This window comes from Leptodactylus fuscus, chromosome 1 (assembly GCF_031893055.1).
Source record: "Leptodactylus fuscus isolate aLepFus1 chromosome 1, aLepFus1.hap2, whole genome shotgun sequence".
Taxonomy (NCBI): Eukaryota; Metazoa; Chordata; class Amphibia; order Anura; family Leptodactylidae; genus Leptodactylus; species Leptodactylus fuscus.
Window position 1 is genome coordinate 112,657,660 of NC_134265.1, and position 11,289 is coordinate 112,668,948.

At 42.1% G+C, this 11,289-nt stretch overlaps 1 protein-coding gene across 1 annotated transcript; it reads right to left on the reverse strand.

Moving 5' to 3' along the window:
• Positions 1 to 989: 989 nt before the first annotated feature.
• Positions 990 to 10,087, reverse strand: COX6A1 (cytochrome c oxidase subunit 6A1). Its single transcript, XM_075276176.1, has 3 exons — positions 9,925 to 10,087; positions 9,661 to 9,800; positions 990 to 1,238 (listed from the first exon to the last, which is right to left on the reverse strand). Exons 1-3 carry the CDS (start codon positions 10,022 to 10,024, stop codon positions 1,140 to 1,142), a joined length of 339 nt encoding a protein of 112 aa, XP_075132277.1. The 5' UTR covers positions 10,025 to 10,087; the 3' UTR covers positions 990 to 1,139.
• Positions 10,088 to 11,289: the final 1,202 nt, after the last annotated feature.

Sequence of the window (11,289 nt, forward strand, 5' to 3'; positions counted from 1 at the left end):
GAACCGAGACGGACTATAAGGCGCTCATGGGCAATGCGGCTTATAGTCCAGTGCGCCTTATAGTCCGTAAAATACGGTATGATGGACAGTTTGCAAAGTTTCATTTCATTCAGAGTAAGAACTGTTGCATTTGTGCACATTTTATCACATGCCAATACAGAAGCACAGAAAGCTGCATATAGTCTCCACTTACCCAGCTGGCCACATATGGAGGCTGAAGTGCTCAAACAGATTCACCTAGGAAATGCTTGCAGAACAGAAAACAGCAGTACCAGAAGGAAAGTCTAGCACCTTTGATCCAATAAAGGTGAGGTGTATATTGAGGTATTTAAAACCACATATGCACTGGGACACTTGAAATGAGTGTAGGTGTGCTAAACCTTCCTCCTGGCATTGCGGTTCTCAGTATGGAACCACTATGTCTTAAGACAATCTTGCCAAAACTTTTACACTGGAGCAAATTTAGCAGTCCCAATAGGACCGTATATACTTGGACTAGACAGTAATGTGAGACTTATGACAGTGACTAATGTTTGATAAATTTGGTGCTTCTTGCCAGTTTTGGTACACATTGGCACATCTTAAACCACACCCCTTGACAGGTTTTATGTACTTAATTTTTTTTCTCAGAAGTGTGGAAACACTATATAGCCGCTCCCCTCCCCCCTAAACAGACTGAGCATTTAGCTTAGTACGATCTCCCCCCCCCCCCCCCCAAGCTTTACATAAAGTTGAATATTTCTGTAATGTTAATAAAAAACTGTACCAAGTACAGCAAGCCAGAGTTATTAGGAGAAATGGCTTAATGCATATCTCAGACTCATGTTACTCATGCTGAAGGATTTTATTAACATCAGCCAGATCGACTTGTACCCACCTGAAAATTTTTTACATAGCACAGTCACCTTACAAGTTGCCATTCATTATATGGCATGAAAAGTATCCAAACAGTAGTGTTCACCTTTATTAAGAACACCAGTCAACATATATAGGCCAAACCATAAACTTTATTTGGAGGACTTCTACTGCGGCTGCAGAAGGTTAAGAGGCATGTACAGCATTAAATAGAATAGCATGATCCCTGCATATTATATGGGCCCATACAACACACTGGTCCAGATACCAAAGGTGTCCAAAGTTTAATGTTCAGAATGCTCAGACTCTTCATATCCGGTGGGCAGAGGGTTCACGTGAGGGTTATGGAAGAGACTCTTCACCCCATCTCCCCAAGGAAATTTCTGTTAAAAACAAAACAGAGGAATAACCTATTAATGGTTGTAAAGAAATAAAACTGCAACTCTACACATTTACACTATTAGCCAACAATTGTAAAGTAAAAGATACTGCAGATCGTAAGGGGTTATCTGGTTTCTAACATTGATAACCTACCCTTATGATAGGATATCAATATTAGATCTGCAGGGGTCCAACACCCAGGATCCGCAGATCGCTGATACCCTAACAGCACGGCTCTTGGTACCATTCACATACCACAAGCCGCATTGCTCACTCCCTGTTACATAGCCCACCCGTAGGCCCTGCACTATGTATAATGTGCTTCAGATACAAATTTGAATAAAAAGTGATCAAAGCAATTCCCCAAAATGGTAGAACTGAAAAGTACACCCGGCCCCGCAAAAAAAAAAAAAAACCACGACGCCCTCTGCATCCCCGTACATGGAAGTATTAAAAAAAAAAAAAAAAAGCTATGGGTGTCTGAATATGACGACTTTCAGAAAAAAATTTAACAGTTTTTGAAAAAATTTTTAAGGTGTTAAAATGTAAATAAAACTATATAGATTTGGTATCCCCGGAATCGTACCGAAACACAGAATACAGGGGACATGTCATTTTGGCTGCACAGTGAACGCCGTAAAACCGAAGCCCATAAGAAAGTTGCAGAAATGCATTTTTTTTCTTCAAATCCACCCCATTCTGAATTTTTTTCCAACTTCCCAGTACATTGTACAGAATAATTAATGGTGGCATCATGAAGAACAATTTGTCCCGCAAAGATTAAGAGCTCATATGGCTCTGGGAGCAGAGAAATAAAAAAAAAAAAAAAAAAAGTTATGGGGTTTAGAAGGAGGGGAGTCAAAAATGAAAAACAGAAAATTCAAATATGCCATCGGCAGGAAGGGGTTAAAGGTGTTGTCCTAGAAACTCCACTGGGCGGTGGCATTGTTGTTAAAATAAAGGTGTTTATCCCACATTACTCCATAAAAAAAGCTCTAACCTTGAACTATGAGACAGTATTAGGGCTTTTAAAAATAGTCCCAACTCTCAAGACAATGTAAGAGTCAATTCACATTTGCGTACGTATTCCGTTTGGTTAGAGTCTGCATGGAGACCCCCCGGACGGAATACAATCGCAACAGCAAGCGCTGTGCAGTTAAAGCTCATGCACCCCATAGATTATAATGGGGTCTGTGTGTTTGCCACGCACTGCCTGCACGACTCATTTGTGCGGGCAGTGCGCGGCAAGCACACAGACCCCATTATAGTCTATGGGGTGCATGAGCTTTAACTGCACAGCGCTTGCTGTTGCGATTGTATTCCGTCCAGGGGGGTCCTCATGTGGACTCCCCCGGACAGAATCCAAACGTGAACCAGGGATAACTTAGAGAAAAGAAGGATGGAACAACCAATCCTGCTTCTGGCAGTAGCTTATCTTCTTTATGAACAGAGAAGTCTGCCAACAGCACAATCCCCATCTTGAGGACTACATATGCATGCTCAAGCCAAATGTAAGCACAAGAGTGTGTCACTGTTCAGGAAAGATAGCTGTCAACTAAACAAGCCTTTGGTTAACAGCTATTGAAGGTGTGTAGCCAGCTTTAGTGCTCTCAGCTTCTGGTGCCCTAAAATCTGTTTATCAAGCCAACACTAGACCATCTTATACATGGCATACTTTACAGTTTTCTCTAGCAGCTTATCCTGGTAACTAGTTTTGTTCAATGTTTTATCCTTTAGGATATGTTCACATGGCGGAAAACGAAGAGGATTTCCTCTTCATTTTCTGCTGCAGCATATTCAGCCCAGGTGAATGGGCCTAATCAGCAGGGAGTCTCGAGCCGCAGAACCCACGGCAAGATCGAGTAGGACACTTTTTTTTTTTACCCCTTCAATATCCTGCCGCGATCTCTGCCTTCCATTAAAAACAATGGGAGGCAGAATCTGGGAGGAATCTGCCATGGATTCAGGGGTGAAGTCCACCCCTAAATCTGCAGCAAATTCTGCTGAGTGAAACTTAGGTGACTATACTGCTACAAAAAAAATAAACAAAATTTTCTAAATAAATTTATATACCGTATGTATGAACCCGATTTCGATCTTTTTTAAAAAATTGATAGCTCAGTGAACCTGGTGTCTGGTTTGCATGAAGCAAGTTAGAGCAGGAGGAGCTCAGAAAATTGGTCTATAGTTCTGATTGAAAATATTCAGTATAATTAGGGATGGACTTGGAAAAACGTTATCAGTTCCAAAGGAGAATTATTAACCCCTTCCCGACCCATGTGGTACTATTACCACATGGATGTCTAGTGCTTCACGACCGATGTGGTAATAGTACCACATGGATGTAAACAATCCCCGCAGCGCAGTGCGGGCATTCTAGGAGCGGGTGTTAGTTGTATCTGACACCTAACACCCTGCTCCATCACCCTCCATCGGACATGAGTGCCGATTTTGGGTTTTAACCCGTTGATTGCCGTGATCAAACATGATCACGGCAAACAACAGGTTGCCCGATCTTGTGGGGGTCCCCGGCACCCCCCGCTGCGAGATCGGGGGGTGCTGGTACCCCCACTATGTGGCCAGGGGTCTGTTTAGTGACCCCAGCCAGCCCTGAGTCCCACTTACCTTTTTATCCTGGTTTTATCCTGGCCGGGATCTTCTGTAGTGAGTCTGTGCCGTCCGCACAGCTCACTTCCTGTTTATAGAGTGATAACACGCAGGCTGTCACTGCAGCCTGTGTCTCACTCTATACTAGAGAATCAGTGATGCAATCATCACTGCTCTAAGTGTCCCATAGGGACACATGAAAAAGTTAAAAAAAAAAAAGTGGAAAAAAAAAAAAAAAGTGTTTGCAAACATTTAATAAAGTTATAAAGCCCCAAAAACCCTTTTTTTCTATAGAAAACAAATTATATAAAAAAAAAACCTAAAAATTAATAAAAACAATACATATTTGGTATCGCCGCGTCCGTAACAATCTGTACAATAAAACTGAAACAATATTTAATGTACACGGTAAATGACGGGAAAAAAAAACGGAAAAAACCCGCTGGAAGTAGTGATTTTTTTGCTCTCACCTTACAGAATGTGCTATAAAAAGTGATCAAAAAGTCAAATGCACCTAACAACAGTACCAATAAAAAGCACACATTGTCCCGCAAAAAATAAGCCCCCAACCAACACTGTCAACCAAAAAATAAAAATGTTACGCCTCTCAGAAGATGGCGATGCAAAAAACATTGATTTATGTCCCCAAATGTGTTTTTGTTCTGCAGAATTAGTATTGCATAAAAAATATAAATGAGGTATCGCCGTAACCGTACCAACCCACAGAATAAAGATAATATGTTACTTATACTGTACGCTGCATGGCGAAAAATTTAAAAGGTAAAACGCAATACCAGAATTGATTTTTTTTTTTTAATCCAGCAAAAAAAAGAGTTAATAAAATGTATTCAGTAAGTTGTAGGCACCCAAAAATGGTGTCATTACAAAATACATCGCATCCCGCAAACAACAAGCCCTTATATGTCCACGTCACCAGAAAAATAAAGAAAATATAGCATCTAATAATGCAAGAACAAAAGCCCGTAAAAATCGCCAAATTATTAGAACACAACTGGCTGCGGCAGGTAGGGAATATATAAGCTGTGCGAGCGGATATCAGGGGACACCCCATGTTTATAGCTTATGAGCGAAAAGACACCAGAAGTGACCCCCAAAGTGACCCCCAGAGTGACTCCCCCAATTATAGGAGCTACTGGGACATAGTAGGGAATGTGGTGTTCCCAATGTCCTCCGCACCGCTTATATATTCCCTCTTCGCCATCCGCTGTGCAGTCACGTCCAGGATACTAATACTCACTACACCCCCTGAGAAATTTTTTGAGGGGTGCAGTTTTCAAACTGGGGTCACTCCTTTGGGGAATCCACTTTTCCGGTACCTTACAGGCTCTACAAACATGACATGGCGTCCAGATACCAAACATCTGAATCTGTACTCCAAAAGCCTCATCGCGCTCCTTCCCTTCTGCGCCCTGCTGTGTGCCCAAACTGCAGTTTATGCCACATGTATGACACTGGTGTAACCGGGATAATGTACGTAATGTCATATGTGGTATAAACTGATATAAGGGCACATATATGACACTGGTGTACCCGGGATAACATATGTAATGTGATATGTGGGTATAAACTGATATTGGGGCACAGCCGGATACAGAAGGAAAGAAGGGTTATTTGGTTTTTGGAGCACAGACTTAGACGGTTTGGTTTTTTTGGATGCCATGACACTTTTGCAGAGAGCCTAAAATTGCCCTTACAAAATGGGGTCACTTCTTGGGGAATTCCAGTTCACTGGCACCTCCAGGGCTCTGCAAAAACATGGCGCCCAGAAAGTCCCTCTAAATCTGTACCCCAAAAAGCGTAGTGCTCCTTCCCTTCTGAGCCCTGCTGTGTGCCCAAGCAGCAGTTTACACCCACATATATAATTTTTTGCCCCTCAGGATGGCCCACTTAATAGTTTTAGGAGTGCAGGTCTCTGACAACACAAAGTGGGTGCAATGTAGTGGACACCAAAATGGCATATTTCTTGAAAAATTAAAATTTTCATTTTGTACATTAATTTTTGGGAAGCATTTTTAGGCTCAAAATGATAATACCCCTTGATTCATTCCTTGACGGGTGTAGTTTCTAAAATGGGGTCACTTTTGAGGGGTTTCCATTGTATTGGTACTTTAGGGGCTCAGCAAATGCGACATGGCACCTGAAAACTGCCCTCAAAAGCCAAATAGCGCTCTTTCCATTCTGAGTCCCGCCATGTACCCATACAGCAGATTATGGCCACATATGGGGTATTACCATGTTCAGGAGAAATTGTGTAACAAACTCTGGGGGGCTTTTAATTCTCTAACTACTTCAAAAATTTAAAATATGGCGCTAAATGGACAATTTATTGGAAAAAAAGTAATTTTTCATTTTCACATCTCAATGGTAAAAAAATTTGTGAAACACCTGTAGGGTCCAAGTGCTCACTAAACCCCTTGATAAATTCTTTGAGGGGTCTAGTTTTCAAAATGGGGTCATTTTGAGGGGGTTTCCACTGTTCTAGCACTTCAGGGGCTCTCCAAATGCAACATGGTGCCTGAAACAGATTTCAGCTAAATTTTCCCTCCAAAATCCCAATAGCGATCCTTCAGCTCTGGACCTCACAGCGTGCCCATACATCACTTTACATTCACATATGGGGCATTTCTGTAGTTGGGACAAAATGCGTAACAATTTTTGGAGTACATTTTCTCTTTTATCCCCTTGTGGAAATGCAAAATTTGGGGTTAAAGCAACATTTTATAACAAAAAATGTCACTTTTCCTTTTATCGGGCCAATTCTGTTACACTCCTGTAGGGTCAAAGGGCTCACTATACCCCTTGGTAAATTCCTTGAGGGGTATAGTTTCCAAAATGGGGTCACATTTTGGGGGTTTCCACTGTTTTGGCACCTTGGGGGCTCTGCAAACGGGACATGGTGCCTGAAAAGTATTCTAGCAAAATCTGGCCTACAAAATCCAATTAGCGCTCCGTCCGCTCTGAGAGCGACCGTGTGCCCGTACATTAGGGTACCAGCACATATTGGGTATTGTCGTGTTCGGGAGAAATTTTGTAACAAAATGTGGGGTGCAATTTTTCCTTTAACCCCTTGTGAAGATGAAAAATTTGGGGCTACAGTGACATTTTATTATAAAAAAAGTAATTTTTCATTTTCACATCTCAACGGTAAAAAAATCTGTGAAACACCTGTAGGGTCCAAGGGCTCACTATACCCCTTGATAAATTCCTTGAGGGGTCTAGTTTCCAAAATGGGGTCACATTTTGGGGGTTTCCACTGTTTTGGCACATTGGGGGCTCTGCAAACGGGACATGGTGCCTGAAAAGTATTGTAGCAAAATCTGGCCTACAAAATCCAATTAGCGCTCCATCCGCTCTGAGAGCAACCGTGTGCCCATACATTAGGGTACCAGCACATATGGGGTATTATCATGTTCGGGAGAAATTGTGTAACAAAATGTGCGGTGCAGTTTCTCCTTTAACCCTTAGTAAATGTGTAAATTCTAGGGCTAAATAAATATATTAGTGACAGAAATTGAAAAATGTAAATTTGACCTCCATTTTGTTGTAATTGCTGTGAAATGCTGAAAGGGTTAAGAAACTTTCTAACTGCTGTTTTGGATTCTTTCAGGAATGCAGTTTTTAGAATGGGGTGACTTATGGGGGGTTTTATTAGAGAGGCTTTTCAAGTACCCTTCAGAACTGAACTGGTCCCTTGAAAAATGTGCTTTGGAAATTTTCTTGAAAATTTGGAAAATTACTGCTTGACTTGTAAGCCTTATAATATCTGAAAAAAATGAAAGGGTGATTAAAATTTGATTGCTACATAAATCAGAGATATGGTTAATTATATTTATGAAAAAATTTGGGTAGTATGGATTTCTATTTCAAAGGCTTGCAATTTCAAAGTTTGAAAACGGCATTTTTTTCAAAATTTTCACCAAATTTCCTATTTTTTCATAATTAAAGACAAAACATATCGACTAAAATTTACTACTGACATGAAGTACAATGTGTTACGAAAAAACAATCTCAGAATCACTTGTGTAAGTTAAAGCGTCTCAAAGTTATTGCCATTTAAAGTGACACATGTCAGTTTTGAAAAAAGAGGCCTGGTCCTCAAGTCACTTTTGAGCTGTGTCTCTATAGGGTTAAAAGGAGTTATCCAGTTTCTAATACTGAGGATCCATCCTTAGGACAGGCCATGAATATTAGACATCTGCAAATCTGCTGTTCAGGGACTGTGCAGCTCTACCCACTAGCAGTAGGATTTGTTGTGTCAAGGTTTGGTAGGGCAGCCAGTACCAAATAAACTTCAACAGGCAGCACTAACAAGATCTAACATTATCGACTTATCCTAAGGATAGGCATCAATTTTTTTTTATTTTTTTTTTTAAAAGGCATTATCCAGTTTCTAAATGGTAATTTGCCAATATTGATATTTTACCATAAGATTAATCATTTGTTGAATAGTTACTTTCTAAGGCTAATTTCACATCTGCACAGAGGACTTTTCCCCCCAATAGATTCAATTTTATAATGACAGACCCCATTATAGTCAATGGGGTCCATTGGATTCAAATGTGAACGATATTTTAGTGATTGAGGGTGCATTCCCACTGAGGAAAATGGTGCTGAATCCACGCCAGATTCAGCACCATTTTCCTCAGTGGGAATGCACCTTTATCTATCAGCTGTTCTAGTCCTCAGACAGAATGGAATGGAGAGATCACGATATTGTGAACTTAGCAATAGAAAATCATTTTTTTACTGAATTAGAAGAGATTTCCAACTTCTGTGTGACCAAGACTGTCAATCACATGTTTATTAATTTCAATCTCTGCTCAATCTATGCTTAGCAGTCCAGTTGGATGTCCACCAAAGTGACTAACAGCTGTCTCTGAATGCAGAAACATATAGGGAGGATTGTCACAAAACATGACCACCCACTGGACTCCTTAATGTAAGAGGTAGAAATGCATTAAAGAGAATCTCTCATGTCCTTGGGCACATGTGGTTTTATATACCACTAGAACTAGAATGCAGACAGTGCGCTGAATTCAGTGCACTGTTGGCTTTCCCTTCAAGTGCCCCCAGGATGGAGAACATTGGTGCCGATACCAATCTATGCCCACTGCCAGAAGGGCGTTCCTGACAGTCGGCAGCATTCCTCACAGTTTAGTGGTAAGTAACACCCCCTCTGGCAGTATAGGGCTATGGATGAATACTGTCAGGGGGGGGGGGGCTCCTCACCTCCCAGCTACACGGTCAGAAACACCCTGCTGACAGTGGGCAGAGATCAGTGCCAAAACTAACTACCAATATATGCAATGGGAAAACCAATAGTGCACCAAATTCAGCATACAGTGGGCATTCTAGCGGTATATAACACTGCATGTGCCTGAGGACATGAAAGGTCCTCTAATCTGCTCAGATCCTCCTACTGTATAACATGCCTACAGATATTTGAGGCTTCCCATGGTCATTATTAGGCAGCTTGTCTGAAGGTCATTCCAGACAACCACACAAGCTTCACCAATAAACTGCTGACAATTGGCAAAATGACCTGCTGGAGAAGACGGGCCATGGCCAATCTGCAGACTGCCAATAGTTTAAAAAAAAAAAAAGATTCCTATAAAATCACATCTCCATTTAGACATCTGTGACATTTTTGTGATACAGCAAATGACAAAGACCCCCTCTGCTATACAGCCCATAGAAAACTATGCCCACACAGAGTAAATGCAGCCCCACAAGCCTGTCAGCAGTCTCCAGTCTGCCAGTTAGGATCTCCCCCCGGGGCCCCCTCAGGATGGCTACCTTGTTCCGGATCCGCAGGTGCTCGTAGGCTACGAATTCTGGGGGAGGCTCATGGTGCTGGGCCTTCAGGTAAGCGTTCAGCATGCACACGGCCACACCGGGCAGCGCCACCACAAAGGTCAGGATCTTCCAGGTACGACCTGTAAAGAGACAGAGAAGACACTAAAACACCGGCGCAACCGGGGTGACCTTCACTGACCGCGCCCGCCTGCCTGAAGGTGACCGATGTATAGGCTGCCCTCCTACACTGGCGTCACCCTGTACCTGCATCACCATGCTCAGCATGAGCTGCCGCTGAAAACAGACGACCACGGCTCGCCACAGAACGACGAAGGATACCAGAGAGTCTACCACAGGCCGCCATGATGTCCCTCACTGAGAGCGGAGGCGGACGTGAGGAGCCTACTATACAGGAGACCGGAAGAGGCGGAAACCGTCGTACTGCGCATGCGATCAAATTCTTATCTGCAGTAGCTCAAATTCCTTCCCTAAGTGCGCACGCGTGGAGGGAAGTGCATGAGCAGGGCACGTAACAAGGACGATGGGAGGGGCGTAGCTGTGTGACGTTTCCTTGCTGACAGGTAGTGTCTGGAACTATTATATGTTCCCTGGTGCTTCAGTGTCTCCCAGCGTGACCCTGTCCCAGCAGGACAGAACTGCACTGGGAGACCCCGGTGTACCAGGGACAGGTATATAGATATTTTTTACATTTTCTCAGCCTCCCCGGCATAAAATAATAAAAAAATATCCTGGACAACCCCTTTAATAGCTTATACTAAGTGTGGTGTGCAGGGTCAGATAGAAACCAGCCCAGGCGGTACAAGGATGATATCTGTGACCTCCACACACTCATAGATTTCATTACTGAGCCCGGATCCACATTAGCTCTTATTCATTTTGTTTCCTGCTATAGGAAAAATATTTTATATGTTTATAGACCGGGCATTTTCAGACACCTGGATGTATGATTTGTTTATTTACTTTTATTTCAAATTTGGGGAAGGGGAGATTTGAATTTTTAATTTTTTACTTTTATTTTCATATTTTTATTTTTTAATTTTAAACTATTTTATTAGCCCCCTCTAGAGGCTTGAACCTGTGATCTTTTGATTGCAGGTCCCATAGAATGTAATATAACTATGGGGTTTTCACTGACCTGCCTCAATAGCTATATTACTATAACTAACCTTGGAGCCATCTCACATCAATATAGGGGACTGACATGGGGGGGGGCAATTTTACAATTTGGTGGGGGCATTGCCCATGTTCAGAGTGAACTCTGATTGCGGGCATTAGTGCCGGGTCACATGCATTAGCACAGGCCTCACATTGCGGAAATGCAATGGTTTTTGTTGCAGATTTTGCTGCATGTTTTTTAAACAAAGCTAAGAATGGCTACAAAAGGTATGGAAATAGGGAGGAAATTCTTATACTTTTATCTTCTGCTAAGTCCACTCCTGAATGTGGCTCAAAAGATGAAGCAAAATCTGCAACAAAAAAAAAAAGCTGTACTGCCGCCACAACATGGGGCCTCAGAAGGAAGTCCCACATTATTAAGCAGCCCACAGGTTTCAAAAAATATGGAAAGGATTAGAGATGAGCGAGTATTATTTGAAACTACCGTTTCGA